Source organism: Chaetura pelagica, unplaced genomic scaffold, assembly GCF_000747805.2.
Source record: "Chaetura pelagica isolate M959 unplaced genomic scaffold, ChaPel_1.0 scaffold219, whole genome shotgun sequence".
In the NCBI taxonomy this organism is placed as follows: domain Eukaryota; kingdom Metazoa; phylum Chordata; class Aves; order Apodiformes; family Apodidae; genus Chaetura; species Chaetura pelagica.
In genome coordinates, this window is record NW_009954552.1 from 2448064 (window position 1) to 2471193 (window position 23130).

General features: G+C 41.0%; 1 protein-coding gene across 1 annotated transcript in view; it reads left to right on the top strand.

Moving 5' to 3' along the window:
- MYO10 (myosin X) overlaps positions 1-23130 on the top strand; it is a 132780-nt gene that overhangs the window by 21829 nt on the left and 87821 nt on the right. The window contains exon 2 of the mRNA XM_010005084.1: positions 16949-17107. Coding sequence (XP_010003386.1) covers positions 16997-17107 — 111 coding nt within the window. The 5' untranslated portion in view covers positions 16949-16996. The remainder of the gene's footprint in view (positions 1-16948; positions 17108-23130) is intronic.

The following is a 23130-nucleotide window of genomic DNA, read 5'->3' on the forward strand; positions in this document are numbered from 1 at the left end:
CACTTGCAGGAGGGTTTTCTCCACTGATCTCTAAAGCTAAGTTTTAAGATGTTGTATTTATCGGAAAACACAGTCAAATAAATCTGTTTGTGTCATTGAGAGTAGCCTGGAAAGGTAAGTGGAGGGCAACCCTATTTGCTAATACACAAGACTGCAGTGTACATATAAATCTCTCATAACCTTTCCTCCCATGCAAGGCATCAGAAAAAGTGGTCCAATTTTAATCCGCTGCTTCTGATCTGTTTTTAGTAACATGCCAGGGTAATCTCACCACACTTCCTGTTGAACATACATTTGACCTGGATTTTAAAGAGTATAGACTGGGACTTTTACATCTTCATGTGTCTGAGGTTTATAAAGGTAAATACAAAAACAACAGCATCCTGACAAAGATAGAAAAATGCTAGTATATTTTTCCTTGCAGCAAAAGATTGGAATTTTCTCTCCAGGACTATAAACATTATGGTTATATGTAAAGCTAATTCTGTAAATGTAAGACATCTTTCTTGTCTACTTCCTTCATAATTCTGACATAATTCCTGAAGAAGTACTGTCCTTATGTGGGGAAAAAAGAACCCAGATACTACGAATTGGTGCTCCTTGCTTGCTTCATGGGAACCAGTTGTAATTGGGCTTCTCCAACATAGATGTACATGCTATCTGGTGTGTAATACAAATGGGTTTTTTCAAATGTAAGCACAAGCTAGCTGTGGAAAATTAAATTGCACACATACATTTTAACAAGCGGGTTACCTTCTTATGGGTTAAATTTGCTCTTTTGCTTCTTACAAGGCAGGAGGTTCATAGTTCAAAAGCAAACCAGACAGTTTATATGCTGATTTTATGAGAGTGACTTTCAGAGCAGTCTGTCAGGCTTTTTCAGCCAAGAGCAACTTCTTTTCATTGCTGGTATATAAAGCATGTTCTCATACATGTCATAGCAATATCCATGTCACATACTGAGACTTATGACATGTTCTTGAAAGGGATTGCATCTGTTGACCACTCTATCCGTTGTCCATACCTGTTGATTCACACTCTGCAATGACTGTCGGGTCCTCTGCTCTCCTGGGCAAGTTTTAACAGTGCCACTTATCTTTTTCTTGAAAGAAGTCTACTTACAGGAGTATGGCCCAGACTAGGCATATTCAAACCTTCCACCTGTTCTTTTAATTTTGCCAAAAACAAAGCTTTAAGGTTTCATATTTCATATCTACAAGCTCTTCACAAGTGCTGTGAAATGAGGTTCTGTACCTGCACAGTAACAGAAAGTTAACATTAATACTTGCAGCATTATCTCTAAGGACGTAAAAAAGGGATCTTACTGGTCTAAGGCAGACAAAATAAAAGCTTTTTAAAGCCATTTTGTGAATCTCTTATGGCATCTGGACCTGCAGTGTTCTTGCTCCTTGTAATAGAACCAAGTAAAAGAACATAATATTGTTTTCCCCCAAACCAGACATACTAAAATGCAGTAGTGTTTTCGTATTTGTGCTTCGGTATCTCCAAGAGGCCTTTCCATCTTTGTGCCAGACACTGTAAAATTTTATAGCAAAGAGGTAACTTTTTTCCTAAAAAGCTTTCAGTCAAAAAAAGAGATCACTTTGGCATACCTAACAATGTGTACTTTATTTGAGCAATAATCAAATTTTACTAGCATGCATTTGAGAAAACATAAGTAATTAGTGCCTGACAATTAGCTCCTGTAAGCAGTCTGACTAATGCTCCTGTTGAGTGCAAATTAGAAGACAAGTGTGGTGTGGTGCTTGTATCTAAGCAGTTTCTCTGTTTTCCAATCTAAACTTTAAAGATTTTGGACTTGGGAGAAGTATGCATGCATGGCCACTGCAGTATTTTCTTACAAATTAAATTGCAGTCCAGACAACTACACAAAAATCTTAAATTTCTGTGTTTACACATTTAAAGTCTACCCTCCCTCATTTATGCACCTTTTCAAAACAAGATAAAATAGAGATTGATTTTTTCGTTTATTAGATATGTCTGCTTTTTTTCTTCTTACTACCTTCACCATGGTTTCATGATGATTGAACCATTGTGGAGTATTCTGCTGTTTTTGTCAATCTTGAGCCAGAGCAATTCTTGGGCAGAGGAGGTCTGGAAGACTTCAGTTGTGTGGTGTGTCCCCCATAAAAGTAAACAAACAGCTGACAAAAAAGTAGCTACAACAGGAGAACCTGAAGATGGATGAAATGGACTGTCATTGTCACGTTAGCTCCTCCAACCTGGTGAAGGCTGACATGAGGCCAGAGGAACCCTGTGACTTCAGCCATGCACGGGGCTGGGGGATCTTGGTTGACGGGAGCCAGTTGAGTTCTCAGGGCACAGAACTGGGTTTCACGGTTGTCAGGAAAAATGCTTAACCGCCTTGGCTGCTGTCTTGAGATACGTGCAGCTTTTTTCATGCTTGTCCAAACCTGTTTTGATCTTTCTTGCAGCGAACTCTCCTCCTGCTGCAGCTAACAGTGCTGAGGGGGTAATGGTGGTGGAGAGCCAGTCCCAATTATGCTGATTTAATGTGTCAGGTTCCCTTGCTGACAACAGTTGTGACTCTGTGATAGTTCAGCCTAGCCAGAATGGTTGGTGGGGCGCTTGTTGTGAGAATATCATACAAATATAAGAGCCCTGAGTGTCTTGAAGCTCTAACTTTTGTTTTATGCTACAGACAGCAACATGCCTCAGTGACTGTAGGAGGACCTCAGGGTCCAAGAGAGTGAAAAAAGGCCCAGCGGCAGCAGGCTGATGGGCATAGTGATACTGACTAGCAGCACTTCTCAAGGAGGTGTTGATGGTCATCTTCTGGAGCCTGCTGCTGTGGTCTAACCACACTAGTCCTGGAGAAAAGTAAGAATCTAAGGGCAAAACACACTCTGTAAGACCTTAAAATAAGTCACCTTTGTGCTTTTTGAAAACAGTGAGGTTTTTGCTGATTTTTGATGATGCAACCTCCTCAGAATGTTATAAAAAGTCCCCGCTTTTTTGCTTACTGTATAGAAATTCAGCATTATTCCAGCTTCTTGCTCTGTTTCCTGACGTTTCACCTGTCATCTACTATTTCTGCCAAGTTGTCTGAGAGACAGTAACAACAGAGGGACCCTGATCCCTCTGGGACCAGTGGGTGCTGCCCACACAGTCAGTACTGTGTCCCATGGTTGTCTGCTGACAGGGAGGCAGGGTCCTTTGCTCCTTCCCTCTGCGGACACAGAGTCCTTTGTCACAGTCCTGCTAGTAGGGCATGTGAGAGCAGTGCCCCTTGGGAGGGATTAATGCAGAATTATTGTTTCAGAGGTTTTGCACACTTGGGCAGCTATCCCTGCAGTAAATCATACACTGGCAGGTTCCTCTCCAGCATATGGGAAATGGGATGTCTAAATTTTATTTCTAGACTGCAGTTGCAAATCTGATTTACAGATAGCTCCCTGTCTTCTGGGAGAAACAGGAGTGTGAGGCAGGACATGCTGAGAGGAAAAGCATAGCCCTGCCTACTCACAGAGCCAACACTGTGGACCAGGGTGTTGAGGTTCAATGTCACAGTCTCCACTGGAGCCAGCTGAGATTTACCTTTGGCCAAAATCCTGAAATACAGCTAAGGCATCTGTCCCTAGACAGTCCTCCTCTTGCCAACGTTTATACAGGTTTTCCATGCTGCACAAATATCACTGGCCAATTCTGAGTGTGGATAAATGACCTGTGCCTGCATTTTTTGTTAAACAGTTCTTCCATGTTAACAACAATTTTTTTGTTGATGCTAGGAGTGCATGCTTGGGTGAGGGAAACAATGCTGGTATGGCACTAACTTGGGTAGGTTGAAAGGTGGACTTGGAAACCTGCTCGGGGCTGGTCTGTTGCTGCCAACCCTACAATACCTCTAGGTGTCAGAACCGAGTATGTAGGTAAGGATGGATCACCCTTTCCCACTGTCATCTAAGGGCATCTTCCAGTTATCTTCAGTCAGAGCTGGAATTCTGAAAGGATGATGAATTGTTTTGAGATCAGCATGCATGATAAAAGTAAACGTTGAAATACCCTTGTAAACTTGTCCACCACAGAAACTGTACTGTATGCTTAAGTTTGGGGAAAATTCCCAGTGTTTCATGTTCACCTACCTGTAACTGTACTTTGAACATTGTCTATTGTGTGTTATGTGTCACTATGTACATACTTGTTTTCATAGATAGACGTTCTTATGAGTTTACTGTATTCAGGGCTTGAGTTCCTCCCCTTTCTACCTCCCAAGCCTCCTGTAAGTTACCATTACACACCTACAGTTCTGAGAGAAGGGGAGTTGAATAGACAGCTACCTTTTTAAAGGGCTGTTTCATTGAAGAAGCTTAGAACTGTGATTCAAATACATACTTGGATGTCTTGGTAGCACTATGGCTATATCAAAACCTCATACAACAGCTACCCTGCAAGAAAGAAAAACAGGTAGTAAATGCTGACTTAATGAACAGCCTCTCTGATCCTTTAAAAAAAAAAAAAAAAAGCAAACCAACCAACCAACCAACCAACCAACCACAAAAAAAGCATGAGCAAGATACTGATGTTCAAGCCAGGGTGTTTGCACGACATTGGGATCATTTGTAACCCAGTTCCTGTTTTCTGGGTCAGAGCAAAACTAAGTAGTGACAGGAGTGTGAGTAGGAGCATAGTGTGCAGGTTGCTAGTAAAGGGAGGGGTTTTGACTTGTCTTTACATGACAATTAGTGGAACTGTAGAAATGCTATTTTGTGATATTGCAGGGGGAAAAAATAAAATTAAAGGTAGTTTTTTTTAAAAAAAAGTATAATGGGACTCTGGCTTTTGTTGTCTGTTAAAATGAGTAGCTCATTGTATGAATTCAGATGTACACTTTTAGGATCTCTCATATTCAGATTTTTGTAGCAAAACAGAAAAAAATCCAAACCTATAATTACTTTTTTATAAGCAAGGAAAGACTCCTATCTAAATTTTGCCAGAATTGCAGCAAAATTATCTTAGAAATTAGACCCTCAAAGATCATTCCAGAGCTCTGCCCGTTCACACTCATGTTAACCTCTTGCCTATTCTGCTTCTCTGGAAACCTGTCAATACAGAAAGATCTAAAAGGTTTTTTTCAAATTAAGGCAGTGTTTCAAATGAAGGCAGGAACCTGCTGAAGCAGACATTGCTGTTGCGAACAAGTTGTTTCAGTAATAAGTAATTTGAGTACAATTGAATATTGTTGCACTGGAAATCACCAAGCCAAGACTTGGGGAAACTAAAATACAGTGGAAACACTTAACTTATGACAGTTCTATAGTTAAATGTTGTCAGGAGATCTGAAAGCTGAGATGATGTGTATATGAACTTCCTCTGTGCATGGGCAAGTTGTCATGTCTTTAACTTGCAAAGAGCTTTAGAAATACATTGGGGGTTTTTTGCCTTCAGCACTGGGTTCATGAATAACAGTTGCAGCATCCTTTTCTTGCTTTCTGGCAAGCGAGCCATAAACCTATGGCCTCCAGCTGTGGGCAACAGGAGTCCAGTGGCAAGAAAGAGGGAAACCCAAGTCCTACACTGTCTCATAGTGTTGACATTTGCCAGCAAGACCCTTTTGCTGTAGAGAACCTTGCAGTCTGTTTTCTATCTTTTTATCTTTCTTCCTAGCCCGCTGCAGCAGCCTTGCTAAGGCAGTGCTGCAGCCCAGCAGCTGTGGTTCCCCTTCTTGAGGTGGACCAGCTGGAGCCAGGGCTTTGCAGGGCTTTTATTTTTTTGTTTGTTTGTTTTTGGCATCCCAGAGGGCCTCATGGGAATATTACCTTCTCCAGTGCACCTCCCTTTGGGACAAGGCGTGCTTTGCCTGGATGGCCCCTCCGGAGCGCCAACTCCCATGTATGCATGGCCTCTGATTTCATTCCTGCACTGCACACAGGCTGCTCCTATTCTAGACTGGGAGAAAGTCCAGCCAGCTGCCTGCAGGACTTTTTTTTTTTTTCTTCTTTTCCCCCCTTCTTTTTAAGAAAAAAATAATAAATAAATTAAGACCTATTGAAGTGGATTGCTTTGTGCCTCAAAAAAGCTGGTATAATTTGTAGGCTGCTTATTGAACAGAGTTGTTCCAGTTTTTGATAGCAGGGCATTTTATTCAGATTTGGTCTTGTTCATTCAGTTGCAAATAGTCATTGTTTATCTCATATAAATCATTGAATAAATATGAGTTTGAAATTGAGAGTTTCACTTGAACTCTAACTGATGTTGACAGTCAAGCTAATTCATTCAGTGCCTTGCATCATCCATAGATGTGCTTTTCTTTGTGTAGAAAATGACGGATAAAGGATTATGGGTTTTTTTTGTGGTGGTCTTTTTTTAGTGTTTTGGTCTTCCTGCTGGGAAGAGGGGAAAACACCCATTTTTAGCCCCTTGTGCTTGGAGCTTGTTAAGACAATATGCATCGAAAGCAGAGAGGGAGCATTGCTGTTTCATATTTTTACTGAATGCTGTTTACAGTAACACTGACTTGGGGGTGCCTTTGGTGGGGTGTCCCAAACCAGTGAGAGTATTGAGCCTATGGGATTTGTGAGCCCAGACCTTCTTCTGTTTGTCTGCTACATGCTGGAATCTGCTCTCCACATCATCTCCCAGTGCCATGCTTGCAGTGCAGTCAAAGCTTGCTTCCAGTTGAGATCCTGCTGCTGACTGGCTGCTTGGCAGGGAGCTGATGGTTCATCTTGTGGTATGTCTTCTGTGTTCTGGCCTTGAACTGCTTCACTTGGCCCTGCATTCTGAGAAAGCCTGGGCAGCAGCAGTGCCATCTCTGGAAGTGTTCAAGGGCAAGCTGCACAAGACTTTGAGCAACCTGGTCTAGTGGGAGGTATCCCTGCCCATGCAGGGGGTTGGGAACTAGATGATCTTTAAGGTCCTTTCCAACCCAAATAATTCTATGACTCTAGAAATCCCTCCACTTCTGAGTTGATACAGAGAAAGGGGGAATTTTCCGTAGTGAAGCAAGTTCTGGTGATATGCCAGGAATGTTTCACATTTTCTGCCGTGCCACTGCCACAATATTTGTAGGAGGACGGGCTTCTTAAAAACTGAGCTGTGTTGTGTCTTCACATGCTTTACAACTATAGGTTATACAAGGTCACTTGCAAAGGAAGCTAAGTTAAAGATAAATTTGTTTTTTTTCTTGTAAGAATTAGCATGGATTGCCTAAAGGCTTACTATAGGATAATCTAGGTAAAGTTGATGTGTTTAATTTGAATTAAATTTCTTTATTGTCTGTGTAAGCAAGTCCAATTGAAGGATCATAAGCTCTGAACCTGTAACTGGAATCTTGTTCGCACTTGGTGATAGAGCTTGTCTACAAACAGAATCAGGTTGGTGTGTGGAATAAACTGCCTTGAAATTCCTCTTTTGGAACAGGCATTATATAGGAAGTCTTGATCAGTCAAGTTTATTGGCAGTGGTCAACATGTCAGGAAACAACAAAGAGGAGCCATTTTGTGAGTTTGCTGAGCTCTGCTGCAGTGATGACCAGGACTGTCAACCCCATTCTGTGTGGATGCAAGGCATCCCTAGTGCTGTTGCTGCTGGAGGGTGGGGGAAGGCACCAGAACAGGCTCCCAGCACTTGGACCTGGGAGCAGCTCCCGAGCCCAGTGTCCCAGGCCCTGGCAAGTATGAGAGGTGTCATGAAAGGGGGACTGAGGGGAATTTGGAAAAGGTTTGATTGATAGGAGGAGGGGTAAAGGCTGAAAATGGCTGGAACTGAAGTGAGCAGGGGACAAAACAGAGGATTATACACAATTTATAGATTGTGTGTTACTTAACTGCTTTGACAGGACTAGTAATGTGAGAAGTGGACATTTAGGCGTTTTGCATTAGAGGTCAAGATTAACATCTAACTGGGAAGGGAGCGTGGGGAGTGGAATGATTACCAGAGTAAATGGGGAGGAATTTTACAAAATGGGTGTGAAATTACCTGATGCTCAATTGATGTGTATATGGGATATTTACTTGAAGAAAAGGCCAGTGTAAGTTGCAGTAGTAATGATATCAGTTTAGCCAGTAAGATTTTTTTCTTGACATCAATAAATGCCTTATATAAAATTATTTTATGTTCCTCTACAGTTTAATAGATAAGAAACTTCATTGTGGGTTCTTTTTGTTGCTTTGAAAAAGATTACATTATATTGCATCAAAGTAAGCCTTGGACCCTGGTACATCTTGTTGCCTCAAAGATTGTTTTTGGGACAATGGAATGGATGTCTAATGTCAGCTGTTACAGAGAAACAGTAAATTATCAGGCAAAAACATTACTTAAGCCACACTCTTATAATGATTAACCGTAGAATTTAAAATGTCAGTAGTTAAACATTTGGTCTTAAATTGCTTTTGATTTATGAGAGCCTCCTTGTTCTGTATTTTAAGTATCTACTTAGACAGTGGATCTCTCTAGGAAAAAAAGAGTGAACTACTAGTTTTTTGGTTTTGTTTTTAATCTCTGGGTCCTTGGGATTTTGTGATTTATTTTTCTCCCTGGAACGCTGCATTCCACAGCTTGTAATGTGAGCCCAAGGCCTCTTTTTTCTGCTTGGACTTATGTATAAAGACATTTTGTAAGATTTATTGCATTCTTTTAACTTCTAAGCACGAGGGAAACACAAATGATTGTCCTCAGTTAAGACCAACAGCAGAGAATGAAAAAAGAAATTATATTTTTAAGTGGATATGTCTGTGTACAGGCCTGTGTATTTTGCTGGGCTATGCTCATATCTCTGCTGCAGGGTCAGTGATCGTAAGCAAAAAGATACCTTAGAAAACTGAGGGTGCTGATGTCTTAAACATATAAGCCAAGTCCTCTGGAATTGCTGTTGAGTCGTGTGGATTTTCATGGACATCACTGTAGCAGTTGGGATTAACCCTGTGGAGAAACTCACACATAGCAGCTCTCGTGGCAGTGACAGGAAGGTTGATGGCCTCTAGTTTTAATTCACAATTAGCTTTGTTTTCTGATATCTGTGAACTGGCAAGATGCTGTAGTAGTTGGGTTGCTAATATAGGCATTATCAAAAAGAGTTTGGTTGTTTAGTTGTATCTTCTGCTGTTTGTACAGCCATTTCCTAGATGACGTCTGTAAAATACCTCTTTGCTTTCTCCTTCTATATCTTACAGAATTTTATGTTTAAACTGCCACATTTTACATTATCCCTCTTATTATATGAATTTGAGCAACTTTATTTAAATTGAGTTCATGCCAAGACTTAGATATTTCTGGTTTTGCTGTACCAATTGTCAGTGTTATCTTCTGTAGTAGCCTGCAGTTTTTAGAGCACACCTAGGGCTCACAAAAAGTGTTCTGATGTAGAAAAGGGCAGTGGTGGGAGGTGGGTTACTCTTTTTATGTTACCCCTATGCAAAAACCCCCTCTTGATCTGTTGCAACACCACCAGCAATAGGTGTGCTAAGCTGTGGGATGGTTCCTGAGCACAGCAGCGTGCTGGCGTCCCTCAGACATTGCCACACCTGCCTGATGTTACTGATGGTGAAGGCGGTGGCACATGGCTGGCTGCTGGTGGTGTGGTGGGTGATGGGCTGGCCCAGCTTTGGGCTGCAGGCAGGCCCCTTGTCCCCATCCAGAGGTGCAAGCAGCAGCTTGGGAGCTACCATTGCTGCCTCTGGATGGGGATGGGAGGCCTGCCTGTGACCTCAAGCTGGGCCTGTGTCCATCATCACCCTTGGCTCTCATCCGAATCTCAATTTTTGGGTTAAAGAAGGAGACCTGAGCCTGCACTGACTGTGAGTTGTGTTTGGGAGGGGGGAGAGATCAGGTCACTGTGTAGAAGGGTCCATTTTAAAATCCTTGCAGTATGTGTACTGTTTGGTGGTTGATCTTGCACGTTTTCAGAGAGCAGATTCCATAATGATCTAGCTTGGGTCAGGGCTTCCAAGATGCAATCAAACCTACTTCTGCCATTAAACCAAAATTACATGTAAATCTTGCTGAAGTGATGAAGTCATCAGTCAATACCAAACTGTTGATTAGGAAACTTTTACAACACTTTCTGCCTTCCTGACTTCCAGTATTGATTATCATTAGCATCCTTGAGAAAAGAACCCCTAGAGATTGGGTATTATTGGTTCCTCACACTCCAGAGAGCCTGAGCATGACTTCCAGCTTTCGCAAGAAATGGGGATTGTGAGGATTTTTTAATGTGCTTTATCTAAGCACTTAATTCAGCATTTTCCTAAACTCACTTGATTTAGCTGTTGTGAAATCCCTTGATACCATATAATGACCTAATTCAAACAAGGGTCTTCGTCACTTGGTATCATGTCATAAAGTGAAACAGTGAGAGAGAGAAAGCATGTGTGCTCTTATCATTGAGGGCCCACTCCAACGTTCTTTCATGATGTTAATAAATTGTATTACAAATTAAATCTTTCATTAAAATATAATTTCCATTAAATATCAAGTTTAGGAGTAATTTGTCAGTGCAGAAATTTAATTAGACATTGGTTTGTGATATTCCCCTTAAATGGAGTGCTTGAAAGGCGCTTTTTTTTTTTTTTTTCCTTTTTTTTCTTGTGCAACATAATTGAACAGGATAAAATGTCATTTTTAAAATGAAGAAGTAGGGAATATTAAGGTCTTCATGCTGGTGGTTTTTATGGTCTTCTACAATAATCAGTGAAATTGATTTAATTGCTCTCATATGCCTCAAACTCCTGATATGTCAGTGGGTTGTTTTCTTTACATGCTCAGTAGTCAATTTAAAAGCATGTATTTGTGTAAAATGCTAGTTATTCCAAATTGGATGGCATTAAAAAAAAAAAAAAAAAAAGTTTTTCTGAAACAAATACAACGCTAACAAATTGGTTAACAAATACTTGTATATTATGGAGTACAGTATTATACCACTCATGCAGCAATATTTATGAACAGGTATGATATATATGAATAGGGAAGTTTATACATTTATTTGCTAGAGGCATTGTTTTCATTATATGTCTTAGACATAGTATGTGATTTATGGGTTGTTGGCTTTCCAAATCGAGTTCCATATGAAATTATTTGTTTCTATTTATGATGCTCCACCATTTTGGAACAAACACCTTCATGAAATGTCAACTGCCAAAAACTCTTTTATGTAGTGTTCATCTGCAGAGTCTCAGTGCATGTTGTTGTAAGTTCTTCAGGTTCCTGTAATGCATTAGAGAATGTCATCCTGGCATCTTCAGCAGAAAGAAGGCACTTCCTGCAGCAGTGTTTGGGGATCTGGATGATGTTTCAGAGGGTGAAATGGAAGTCAGTTCCATCTGTGCAATGCAGTTGTGCTCATGTCCTGGACATGCTGAGGTGCTGCCAGAGACTCCTCTAACTTTTTTCTCTTGGTCCTGTGTCCAAGGCTAATGTTCTCATTGTGAGACAATGAATGGATTTTCTCTACTTGTCCTTGTTTCTCATCTAGGTAATATTTTTGGGAAGTATGAGTGAAGATCTCACTCTCAGTGTCTAGGACTTGACATTGTGTCCTAAGCAGATGTGGCAAGTGCCATGGGTAGCGTAGTTGTTGAGCTGGTGCACCTTGACACTGCTTTGGGTATGTTCCCGTCACAGCCAGGCTGATGAACTTCACCGAGTTCTGGAGAGAAACAGGACAGAATCAGGACAGAGGGTCATACCAGCAAAGCTTTGGAACAGGCTATCAAAACCACACCAGTATGGTTTGTTTTCACACTTCCTGTGTGTCACCCTATTTTAATGTTCTTTCACATATTCCCTACCTCACTTACCTGTCCCTTCAATCTTTCCTTTTTTCCAAGAGAAAGAAATCTGACTCAACAGCATCTGTTTTGTTGGTTTTTTTCCAGTCATATTTACTTTCTTCTTCAACAGTGATACTAAACAGCACTTCTCAAGCCCTCAAGTGAAGATTCTGCTCTAAGCAGGCTATTAATATTTGGGTGTCTGACAGTTACCTCCTATGTTTTTTTCAAACACCCTGTTACAGCTTTTTCCCATGTTACCTGGGGAACTTGGTAGCACTGGTCCCCTGGCTTTTCAGGTTGCTTCCTCATTTGCAACCATTTTTGGTGTGTTCATCACAGCACTATTAAGCCAAGGGACAGCTGAGCAGTTTTGACATGGTGTTCTGCTTTCTCAGGACTGTTGTTTAGCTGGGTTCACTGTTTTGTATTTCTTGACCTTACTGTTTTTGTTGTTCTTTGCATTGCTACTTCTTATCTCAACCTCTAATTTTCACTGCCACAATAACTTTGAGAGTTCTTATTTTGTGTCCTGTCTCTTCAGGGTTTAATTTATAGTTTTCCATGTATTCAGCATGTCTGTTATCTTGGACCATTTATATCTTGAGAGGAAAGAAGTTTTTGCTGAATTCTCTTTTAAGCTTCTCTTAAATCTTACTTCAAGTTTCCTGCATGTGTTGCTTGACCTCCCAGTAATGCTTGCAAGAAGATTTTTGGGGATGGATGCTCCTATGCTCTGCTCGTGGGCTCCTGAAATTTGTTAATTTTCCTCTTCTGCATGCTGACTCTACAGAATGTCTTTTGTTTCCTGTTTCCTGAGTATTTAATCTGCTGTCATATTTCATTAATGTGACCTTCTAATTAGTAATAATAAAGTTCAAGGTAGCTTTTTCACATCCTTGTCCTAATGAAGGCAGGACTCAAGATGAAGTCAAATAAAGCAGGCCTTTCAGGGCTTGAGCAGGAGGACTGCTGAAAGCCCATTTTATGGAAACAAGGTCTGGACATGTGATCCTCCTGCCCTGTCTGATGACTTTGATCTTGTTAGATGATTTTGACTAAGTTTTACACTGGGTTTAGGAAATCTGAAGGATGTATGGCTCTGGTAAAAATTCAAAGTAAAGGATAAGTAACTCCCCAGTGTTGGGGAAGATGTCCTCCTTTCTTGTCTGGGTGGCAGCCATTATGATTGGTCAGTGTGTTTTCTAGGTGGTTGACACATGGCTGTATCACAGAGTAAGCTCACAGGGCCATTTCCTCACCCAAACAAGGAGGGAATACGTGTATGAGCTGCAAATGTGAGAAAATTGGCCTGAAGAAGAGGAAATAGTGGATTTGAGTGGAAAGGACGAATCTGTAGAGTCTATCTTTGATAGTCCTGCCACCCACAAGTCAATCATCACATTGTTTTTCTCAGTGCATTTTTATTAATTCCTTATGTTAATAAACATACTTTGGCATGTATGTAGCGCTCTGTCTAACCTGCCAACTTGTGAATCACATAGCAAATAACAGAAATCACAAATATGAATATTCTCCTCCATGTTCACATGAGCTGCACTCAACGGATATGTGCCATTCCCTTTTGGTTTCCTAATTCTCTTACTGAGTTTGTTTTCCTGTTTTAATTCCAGGCTGGTACATGGCTGTTGGTAAGTTGCTTACTTCTCTAGGATTTGCTCTCCTTCAATCCCTTTTATTTCCAAGTCTTTCAGCTTATGACATTCTTTGTTCTACAATATGACCTTTGTTTTTTTCTTTGGGATTCATCCTAGTAGGGACTGCATTTTATTGTTCTTCAGATGTAATTACCTCTAATTCGGTTTGCACTTTGTGTCATTAATCTTGGAACTGCCAACACTTTTCAGCCCCAAAGTTTTGCTATCAGCTAATGCTGTTCAAATTTGTTCTGTCTTCTAGGTATCTGAACTGCTTGCCCCTGGTTTATGTACAGGTGGTTGCTTTCTCCATGCAGAGCAACACTTGCCTGCCCTGTATAAATGCTTGTCCTGTCATCTTGACAGTTGCCTACCACAAAATAGATCTCTGTATGTCTTTTGGCTGTGGTTAGGGATTGTGCTTTGGAGGCTCTGAATCTGCAAGAAATTTCTGATGGTTTGCTCGAGTGTCCCATTGATGTCTGTGCTGCCTTCCAGCAGAAATTTGTTTCCTGGATATCCTTTCTTTCCCAGCCTTCCCTTCAGTACACTTTGTGTCAGTGACAGCTGTAGTGGGGCAATGGCCTGTGCCAGCCTTGAGTACACCTGGTATGGGATTTTAATGAACAAATTTCATCAAAAAGTTCCATTCCTCTCAGCTGGTGGGGTATCCAATGTTCAGTGTGGTCCGTGTTCAGCCTCTTGCTTTTTCAACTTCTTTTTCTTAATTCTCTTAGAAAGACAGACAAAATCACTATTTTCCTGAGCGGCCTCTTGTGATGACACAGCCGTCCTTGTTCAGTCTCTTGTTGCTAGGGGCATACACAGGTTTTTATGCTGAAATACTTTGAGAGGTTTACTCTTCCATGTAGCAACAGCCCCTTGTGCTGCCCTGTCCATTGGGCACTGCTGTGTGGTCCCCACCCAGCCCATGGCAGCAGCTTTGCCAGGATCACCAGCTTGAGCTGCGGGTTATTGCACTTCTGCCATCAGCTTAGTCATCATAGAATAGTTTGGGTTGGAAGGGACCTTAAAAATCATCTAGTTCCAACCTACCTGCATAGGCAGGGACACCTTCCACTAGACCAGGTGGCTCCAACCTGCATCCACCCTGGCCTTGAACATCCAGGGAAGGGGCATCCACAACTTCCCTGGGCAACATGTTCCAGTGATACCACCCTCACAGTCAAGAATTTATTCCTAATGTTCAAGCTAAATCTACCCTCTTTCAGCTTAAAACCATCTCCTCTCATACTATCATTACATGCCTTTATAAAACATCCCTCCCCAGCTTTCCTGTAGACCTTCTTCAGGTGTACTGAAAGGCCACTCTAAGGTATCCCCAGAATTTTCTCTTATCCAGGCTTTGTAAATATTTTTTGAAAGGATTTTGGAAGAGCCTTTTAAAAAATATTCTGCATCATTAAGTTATTTACATTAGCCTTGTACTTTCTGACACTTCAAGAGTGATGTGCAAGGCGTTTGATGCTGTCCCACATGACATCCTGGTCTCCAAACAGACAAGGCATGGATTTGACAGATGGACCACTCGGTGGATAAGAGATTAGTTGGATGGCCCCACCCAGAGAGTTGTGGTCAATGGCTCAATGTCCAAGTGGAGGCAGGTGACGAGTGGTGTCCCTCAGGGGTCAGTATTGGGATCAGTGCTGTTTGACATCTTTGCTGGAGACATGGACAGTGGGATTGAGTGTATCCTCAGCAAGTTTGCTGATGATTCCAAGCTGTGTGGTGTGGTTGACACCCTAGAGGGAAGGGATGCGATCCAGAGGGACCTTGAAAGGCTGGAGAGGTGGGCCAGTGCCAGCCTCATGAAGTTCAACAAGGCCAAGTGCAAGGTCCTGCACCGGGGTCGGCACAACCCCAGGCACAAATACAGGCTGGGAGGAGAATGGCTAGAGAGCAGTCCTGAGCAGAAGAACTTGGGGGTGGTAGTAGATGAGAAGCTCAACCTGAGCCACCAGTGTGTGCTGGAGCCCAGAGAGCAACTGCATCCTGGGCTGCATCAAAAGAAGTGTGGCCAGCAGAGCCAGGGAGGTGATTCTGCCCCTCTGCTCTGCTCTGGTGAGACTCCCCTGGAATACTGTGTACAGTTCTGGAGCCCTCAGCACAAGAAGGACATGGAGCTGTTGGAGAGGGTCCAGAGGAGGGCCACCAAGATGATCAAAGGCCTGGAGCACCTCTGCTATGAAGACAGACTGAAGGAGTTGGGGCTATTCAGCCTGGAGAAGAGAAGGCTCTGGGGAGACCTTGTAGCAGCCTTCCAGTACAGGAAAGGGGCCTACAGGAAAGCTGGGGAGGGTCTTTTTATCAGGGAAGATAGTGATAGGACAAGGGGTAATGGTTTTAAACTGAGAGAGGGGAGATTCAGGTTAAATATTAGGAAAAATTTTTTCACTGTAAGGGTGGTGAGGAACTGGAATGGGTTGCCCAAGGAGGTTGTTGATGCCCCATCCCTGGAGGTTTTTAAGGCCAGGTTGGGCAAGGTTTGGTGCAACCTGGTCTAGTGGTGGGGTTCCCTGCTCATGGCAGGTGATCTTTAAGGTTTCTTCCAACCTTAATGAGTCTGTGATTCTACATTAACAGGGATTAGTATTGCTTGAATAACATCGGCTATGGGCTGCAGATACATATCTGTAACAACAGATCGCCAAGATGTAAATTAAAAGGAATGGGAAGCTAAATTCCAACACTATTGCTTGATAGTCTTCAGGGTTGCCATTCATAACAGTTTATTTAACTAGACTGGGGATGTGTACATCTTCTGAGCACATTTGTGATTGTTCTGCAGAAGATATGCAGAGCTGTTTTCTGACTATTTAAATTGTGGATTTTTTAAAGTTTTTATTTTCTGTTTGGAAAATTAGTCTCAAAAGTGCATTAATTAGAAATCAGTTCTCTTGTTCATTTTGAAATATCTTTAGCCCACTGAACTTCACATGCTACTTGCCTTAGGAATAGTGACCTAACCCGATAGTGATGTTGACCAGAGAATTAAATGGAAACATTTAAATGGGTTTTAGATCAAACATATAAACACTAGTAGCTTGTTAAAGCCGTAATCCTCATTTTCTGTTTTGCACTGTAAAATATTTGCTTCCAGAGTAATTTGAATATAAGTGGGGCTTACTGTAAGGGGTTGGGTTTTAGTTGGTTGGTTTTGGATTTTTGGGGAATGATTATTGCTTGGCTTAGTTTCCTCCTGATAAAATCTAACAGTAGTCCAGTATGAAACAAGATTACATTTTAAAAAGTGGTAAATAAATAAATAAAAGGGAAAGGCCTCATAGTATTCAGTGCATTGTCAGTATGTGCGAGTTTCGTATCACCCCATGTATGTATTTGGGACTTCAGTTATTGTCAAAGAAGCTATACAAGACGGTATGACTGGCAGATTATTGTTTTACAGGTCTGCATGCTGATAAACTGGATAGGGACTATGAATAGATATGAAAGCTTCATTCTCAGATAGGAGTTTTTGATTGTGTGCTCTGGTAATAGTTTGGGTTTTTTCTTCTCTTTCAGGTATTCACATATAAACAGAGCACAATCACACACCAAAAAGTAACGCCTATGCATCAAACAAGCACAGAGAGCGTGGAAGACATGGCAGCACTCATAGATCTCCATGAAGGCTCCATTATGCACAACTTATTCCAGCGCTATCAGCAAGATAAAATCTATGTAAGTTTCTTATGAAATTAAGAAAAATACCCAGAGGGAATGTTTTTAAACATGTAGGTGCTGTGTGTGTTTTGCTCTTTCTGTGCTATGGCCCTTCCTAATGCTCTCTGGTTCTTTGCGTATCCACATAGAGCTGGAGCATGCCTCACCTAGTGACTTCCCACCAACAATGATGGAAGGAGAAGGTAGCTCAGGGCTAGCCAGGCAATCCCTTGTAAAGATTGGAAAACTGGCATGCTCCATATGCTTTCATACTTCCAGTGGCGGGTTTGTGTAAAGGGCTCTTTTTTTTCCTCTTCTCCTTGAAACCCTCTGTGCCAACTGTATATTCTGTGTGTCACCAGTGAGGATTTGGTGAGATTTAGTCTGTGACTCTCATGTGAGATCCAATCAGACCAAGAGCCAATTCTGATCAACATCCCGTTTTCTAGTGTAGTAGAAAGGGGATGGTATTACAGTTGTCCGTCTTAGGACCTGCGTATTAAACACAGCTAATCAGGGTTTGGGGTGTAGGACAACAGGCAGCTGTTTAGCAGTTCCAAAACTAGGAATTAGTCTACAGAGAATTCTTTTTCTCAGCTCTGTAATGAAGGTTTTTGTGATTAGTTTTACCTGCTTTTAAAATATTTTCATTTATCTTGAGCTGACTAGATATGAATCTTTCCTAAATCTGGAGCTATGATAAATGTAAAGAGTATTAATGGCTGTTACAGATTGCAAAATCTCGCTTTTCAGTGGTTCAGGGTTTAGAGTATTGTTTTGCTTTTTAAAAAATAAATAATGACAGCACATAAATAATTTTTGTTTGCTTCAGCTGTCTAGACCATTGATTTGGCCTATACATTCTTTATTCCAAGCATCACCTATTAAGTTTGGCTTCTTTATTTTTAAGCATCAACACATCAACATAAAAGTAAATTCTCCCTGTATTTATAAATTTCTTTATGATAAAAAGCAAAAAAGGGCACATGGAAATTACATGCCTTTGTAGCTTTAAAGGGACTAGTATAGAGAATCTTAAATGTTGAGGTAGTTCTCTTTACAAAAATGTTTATGTATGTCTTTTCTCAAAAAAAAAAAAAAAGAATCATGTTGTCTTTCAGAAAAATCAGTAAAAAAAAAAAAAAAAAAGAATAGCATATATGAACAATCTTGCACATGCAGGGGAATAAAGCTACTCAGTAAGAGTTTAATTTTCCAGGAGTGTTATTGGATTAGAATACACTACTCAATGTGAATGAAAAAACACGTTTTCTGAGCAATTATGTGGACTTTGATATGGAGCATGGATGTCAACCTTTCCCCCTTTCAAAACAGCATATGTATGAAAGGGGGTGATTTTTGTGAGAGGCAAAGAATTGCCTTGTTCTGAAGAAACATGTCCTAGCTTCTTTCAAGCTTGTCAAGCTTCTTTCTTAGCTTGTCAGGGCAAGTTTAGGGTATTTTGATACTTGGTGCTCAGTGTGATGTGTGTTTCTAGACAAACAGGTTTGTGTGTACTTGATGATGACAGAGCTTCAGTTACTGCTGAATACTCATTGTGTCTTCAGTTTTGCTAATTTTACTGCTTTCTCTTTTGGGTCCAGCTCAAAAATGCTTGAAAGGTGATTGGAAAAAAAACCATGCATTTTGAAATGCATATGAAAGCTTCTCTGTTGTCCTATCTATGCAGCAAGAACCCGATGTAAGAAGCATCTTTTCTCTCTCCTCATTGTTACCCTGCTCCTGTTGTCCCAGTGGTAGTGTTTGAACAGGACAGGACTCCAGGAACAGAAACCCCAAGAAAAGCCAATTAAATAGCTTGAATAACTTTATAAAAACTGATAGATATTTGACCATGTGTCATAGGAAGAGGTATTCCTGTTGCAAAACAAACTATCTCTTTTAAAGCCAAAGTCTCTTAGCTGTGTTGAACAGTTCAACAATCCTTTAATATTTGATGTTAAAAAAACCCAAAGAGGACTGGAAGGTACGTTAGGTTTACCTTTGTTGAAGGCATACTTGCAACTGAAGAAACTGGGTTCCTGGTCAGTCTGCTTTAGGACCAGAGTGGTCCTTGTACAGGACAGTAGAAACCATTGGAGTTCATGCCAGGAGCAATCAAAACTTTCCAGACTGTACGTTTGCCTTCTCCCTTACCTTCAAAAAATCCTCTCCTATGGCCAGTAATTGCTTCATCAGTGTAAGTGCACAGACTGTCTCCTGTGTCTTCCTCGGCACCTTGGCTGTATCTGTCCCTTGTGTGTTAGGGATAAATTGGGAAGGCTTGTGGCTCTCTCAGGGCATAGGGGGTGGTCATCTCACTGAAAGACTTTTTGTAACTGGTAGTGAGACTGAGAAGCACTTTCTTACCCTTAATGAGGAATGCACTTAATTAGGACATAAGTTTTGCTTCTTTGCACATACGCACAAATTATACAAAGTGCAATATAATAAATTGTAGTATAAAGTACATAGCATTTTAAAATACAGAAGAACCTATTAAAAAGAAATGTAAGCAGTTGCTTCCTCAGGAGGACAGTTGTTTATGGAAATCTTCCACAGTTGACTTCTGTGCTTGTCTGTATTTGAGGAGCTGTTTCTCCAGCAATTAGCAATTAAGTAAATACCTTGAGATGTTTGAATTAATTTTATTTTTCCTTTATTTAATAACATTTAATCTCACATGATTAAATATGTGTTTCTAAATTCTTCACTACTTCCTAATTAATACTATAAAGGTATTTGCTATGGGTTTTTTATGATATGTTTTGTCAAACATGTCAGTGACTTTCTTCACTGCTGCCAACAACTCCAGCTATAAAGGCTCAGCAAAGGATTTTCTGTATTTCTTGGGCTTTTTTTGAGGAGGGACGAATATTGATTTAGCCTACAGACTATTTTCATAGTGAGAACAGTGCCTGGCTCTGTACTGAATGAGTTGAGGCTTTTAGCTGAATCTGTGCTGTTATGGAGAAGATGCACGACAAAAGTATCAAGTCTGTTGATATCTGCTTGTGATACTTTTTGCCTGAATTTCTATGAAAGAAGAGAGTGCATGCTTTCCCTTACTGGTCTGTGAGAAGCACAGCGTGTACATGCCCTTTCCTGATTACTTGAAGGAGGCTCCTCTCTGGTATTCTTGTAGATTTATTGATTGATACTGCTTCTATCTAGAAGTCTGCTTCTGGGCTATCACTGCCTTTGGTGCAGAGTTAGGATGGCAGTAATCATATGTTGAAGGGTTTTCTACTTCTCTGTTTTCCCCATCAGGAACAGTTTGATGTGGGGAGGTCCAGTCCCAGAACATTGGCATATGAGTTTTAACACCCATCTTTGAATGCTGAGATTAGCTTGTGTGCTGTGCTGGTATGTAGCAAGACATGGAAAGAAAACCACCAGTACTAAAAGCAGAAGGTGCCCACAGTTGAAAACCGAGGCTATTGTGGAGTGGAAGGAGGGATTTTGTCACCTCTGAAGCAAGGCCAGCATGGGGCAGGCAATGTGAAGAGGGGAAGTGCTGTGGCAGCTGCTGTTGTCACTGTTCAAAGGCCAGTTTTTCCCAAAGCTGTTGATTCTGGTTTACTTTTAGTTAAGTACACATTGCGGAGGAGACAGGCTTAGCCTTGGCAAGGACTCTGTAAACCACACCACGTGGATTATGCTGCAAGATGCACAAATTACAGTGTTGGAGCTGGCTCCAGGAGGAGCTGCGGTTGTCTTGTCTCTGTCACCAGTGGGTGGTTACTGATGCAGGACCCAAGCAGAGCAGAGAATTAGGGAGCAGCTTTTGCTGAATTCTTTCCAGGCTGGAAAAAACTGCAGTGTACATTGTGCAGGTCAGTACAGAGGTTTTAATGTCGGATTTGCCCTTGTTTGCCTGAGTTCAAGTAATAAACAAGTTTCAAAGCTTGTCTGATTAATTTTTTCCTTCTGAATTAAGCTCTGAAGCACCAGCTAGGCATGTTCCCCCTTTGAAGTGGTGATTATTTGACACGTGCCCATCTTCTTCAGGTGGAAAAAGCATCTCCATGCCCAGGGAGGTGTGCTGGGTGGGGTGGGGTGTGGCAGTCCCTCAGCTGCCCTCTCCTGATGAGGAGGGTGGCCTCCAGGTTGTCCAGCAGCTGGGTGTGGTAGCCGTGAAGGGTGAGAGAGACCATAGTCTATTTTTGCTCACTTTCAAATTAGGATTGCAGCTTGCCTGCCGATAATTACAACCATCTGTTAGGCTTGTGTGTGTGTGTAGAAAAACTTATGTACCAGCCACGTAGACATCTAGTGCTGTACCAGCCACATCCACCATCAGACAAAGAATGATGGTATTTAGGAGCTCAGTTTTTGTGTCTGATTTCTTTTCTCTTTTCAATTGAAGCAACAAAGATAGAATAACTTGGATGAGAAAGCGGCATTTCTCCAATTTTTAGAAGAGTTTTAAAACTGGAATAGTTGTCTCTTCCATGACAAAGTTTCTTGCAGAGTTTATACCCTCTTTATTACACTGAATGCTCAGTTACCTGTTCTTGAAAGGTATATTCAGTTATTTTTACATCAGTTTTAAATCAATTTGTGTTTATTTACTGAAGCAATGTTCAGTTGTAGTTTGTTAAACTAACAGTAATTATATAATTTATTTCCCTCAAAGTCATAAGGGTTCCCTGAGGCAACTAGTTGATGTTTGTACAATAATAATCAATAATCACTGCCAGGGCTTTTTCAAATATCTGTTTGCAGACATAAACATTTTAGTATCTAGGTCAATTGTTCTCTGTGACTTGCTTGTCTAGACTTTTGCATTCGCCGTTTTCCCTGAGTGCCGTAAAACTCATTTCAGATCCATTGCAGTTGGTCTGTGCCACGTTACAATGATCAGCAGAAAGTGGATGTTGCTGCATGTTGTAGTGAGAAAATAGCAAGGCACACTTAAATTGGTTAAATAAGTAAGTTCAACATAATTAATGCACTTTGAAATCACCGTTTAGGTGTCCTCTACCACAGGAAGAAGTTTTAGGTGGACGCAGAGAGACAAAGTGAGATCAGTAGAAGATAATAGCCCCAAAATGTTTACTTATAAAGACAAAAGCTGTCACGACGGATTTCTTAAACAGAAAATCTTGGATGTGCTCGCTGCAGAAACTGGATCTTAAAATAATGTGTATCAAGGACTCATACACCATCCTAGACAGATGACCACCCTTGGTCTTTAACCTGTCATGCTCTGTAGTATACATTAAGCATGGGCCATTGACTTCAAAAAAAGAAAACAATTATACACATAAATTGCGTAGTTAATTAGTACAATTACATATGTATTAAGTATCGCACATTTAAACCGAGTCCTTAGTTATTAGGCTACTCCTAGAACTACTTCTATCCTGCTCTTGCCTGCAACCCAGTGGTAGTTGCACAGTTCCTCTCCACAGGCATCTGGTGCTCTAGAGGAATCCCAATGTAACCAGTTTGCAGGTTCTGCCTTATGGTTGCTGACAAAACCACTGTTTATTTAATTGCTGTATTTCTACATTAAAGAAATCTAACAGGAATCCTCGTGAATCACAGTGTTTTTCATGCCTTCCTGTGTTACTGGGAAGGTGAGGGAAATTCTCTTCACCAGCTCCTTCAGGGGAGGTGCAGAGAGCAGAGAATACTGCTGCTAAAAGTGCAGCACAAATGTCTATACGTAGCTACTCACCTCCATAATTAGCACATTATGCTTACACACATCAGATAATGTTTTCAAAATGTAGTTCAAAGTGAGTTCCTGTCTCCAAGCATTAATTACAGCTTCCATTTCACATCTCTTTACTAGAGAGCAGCAGACAAAGATCTATATAAACACAGCAGGGTTTTAATTGAAAATCTAGTGGAATTTATTTCTGGTGATTGCTGTTTCTAAAGGATGGTCAGTTATATAGATCAACAATTGTCTGCCCAGGGCCAATTACCAGTATTTCCTATTTGTTTTTTTAATATAATGGCATAGGCTTAGATTTCACTTATTCTGGCTTTTGATTTCTGTTTTCATGTTCTTTGAAAGCGTAATTCCT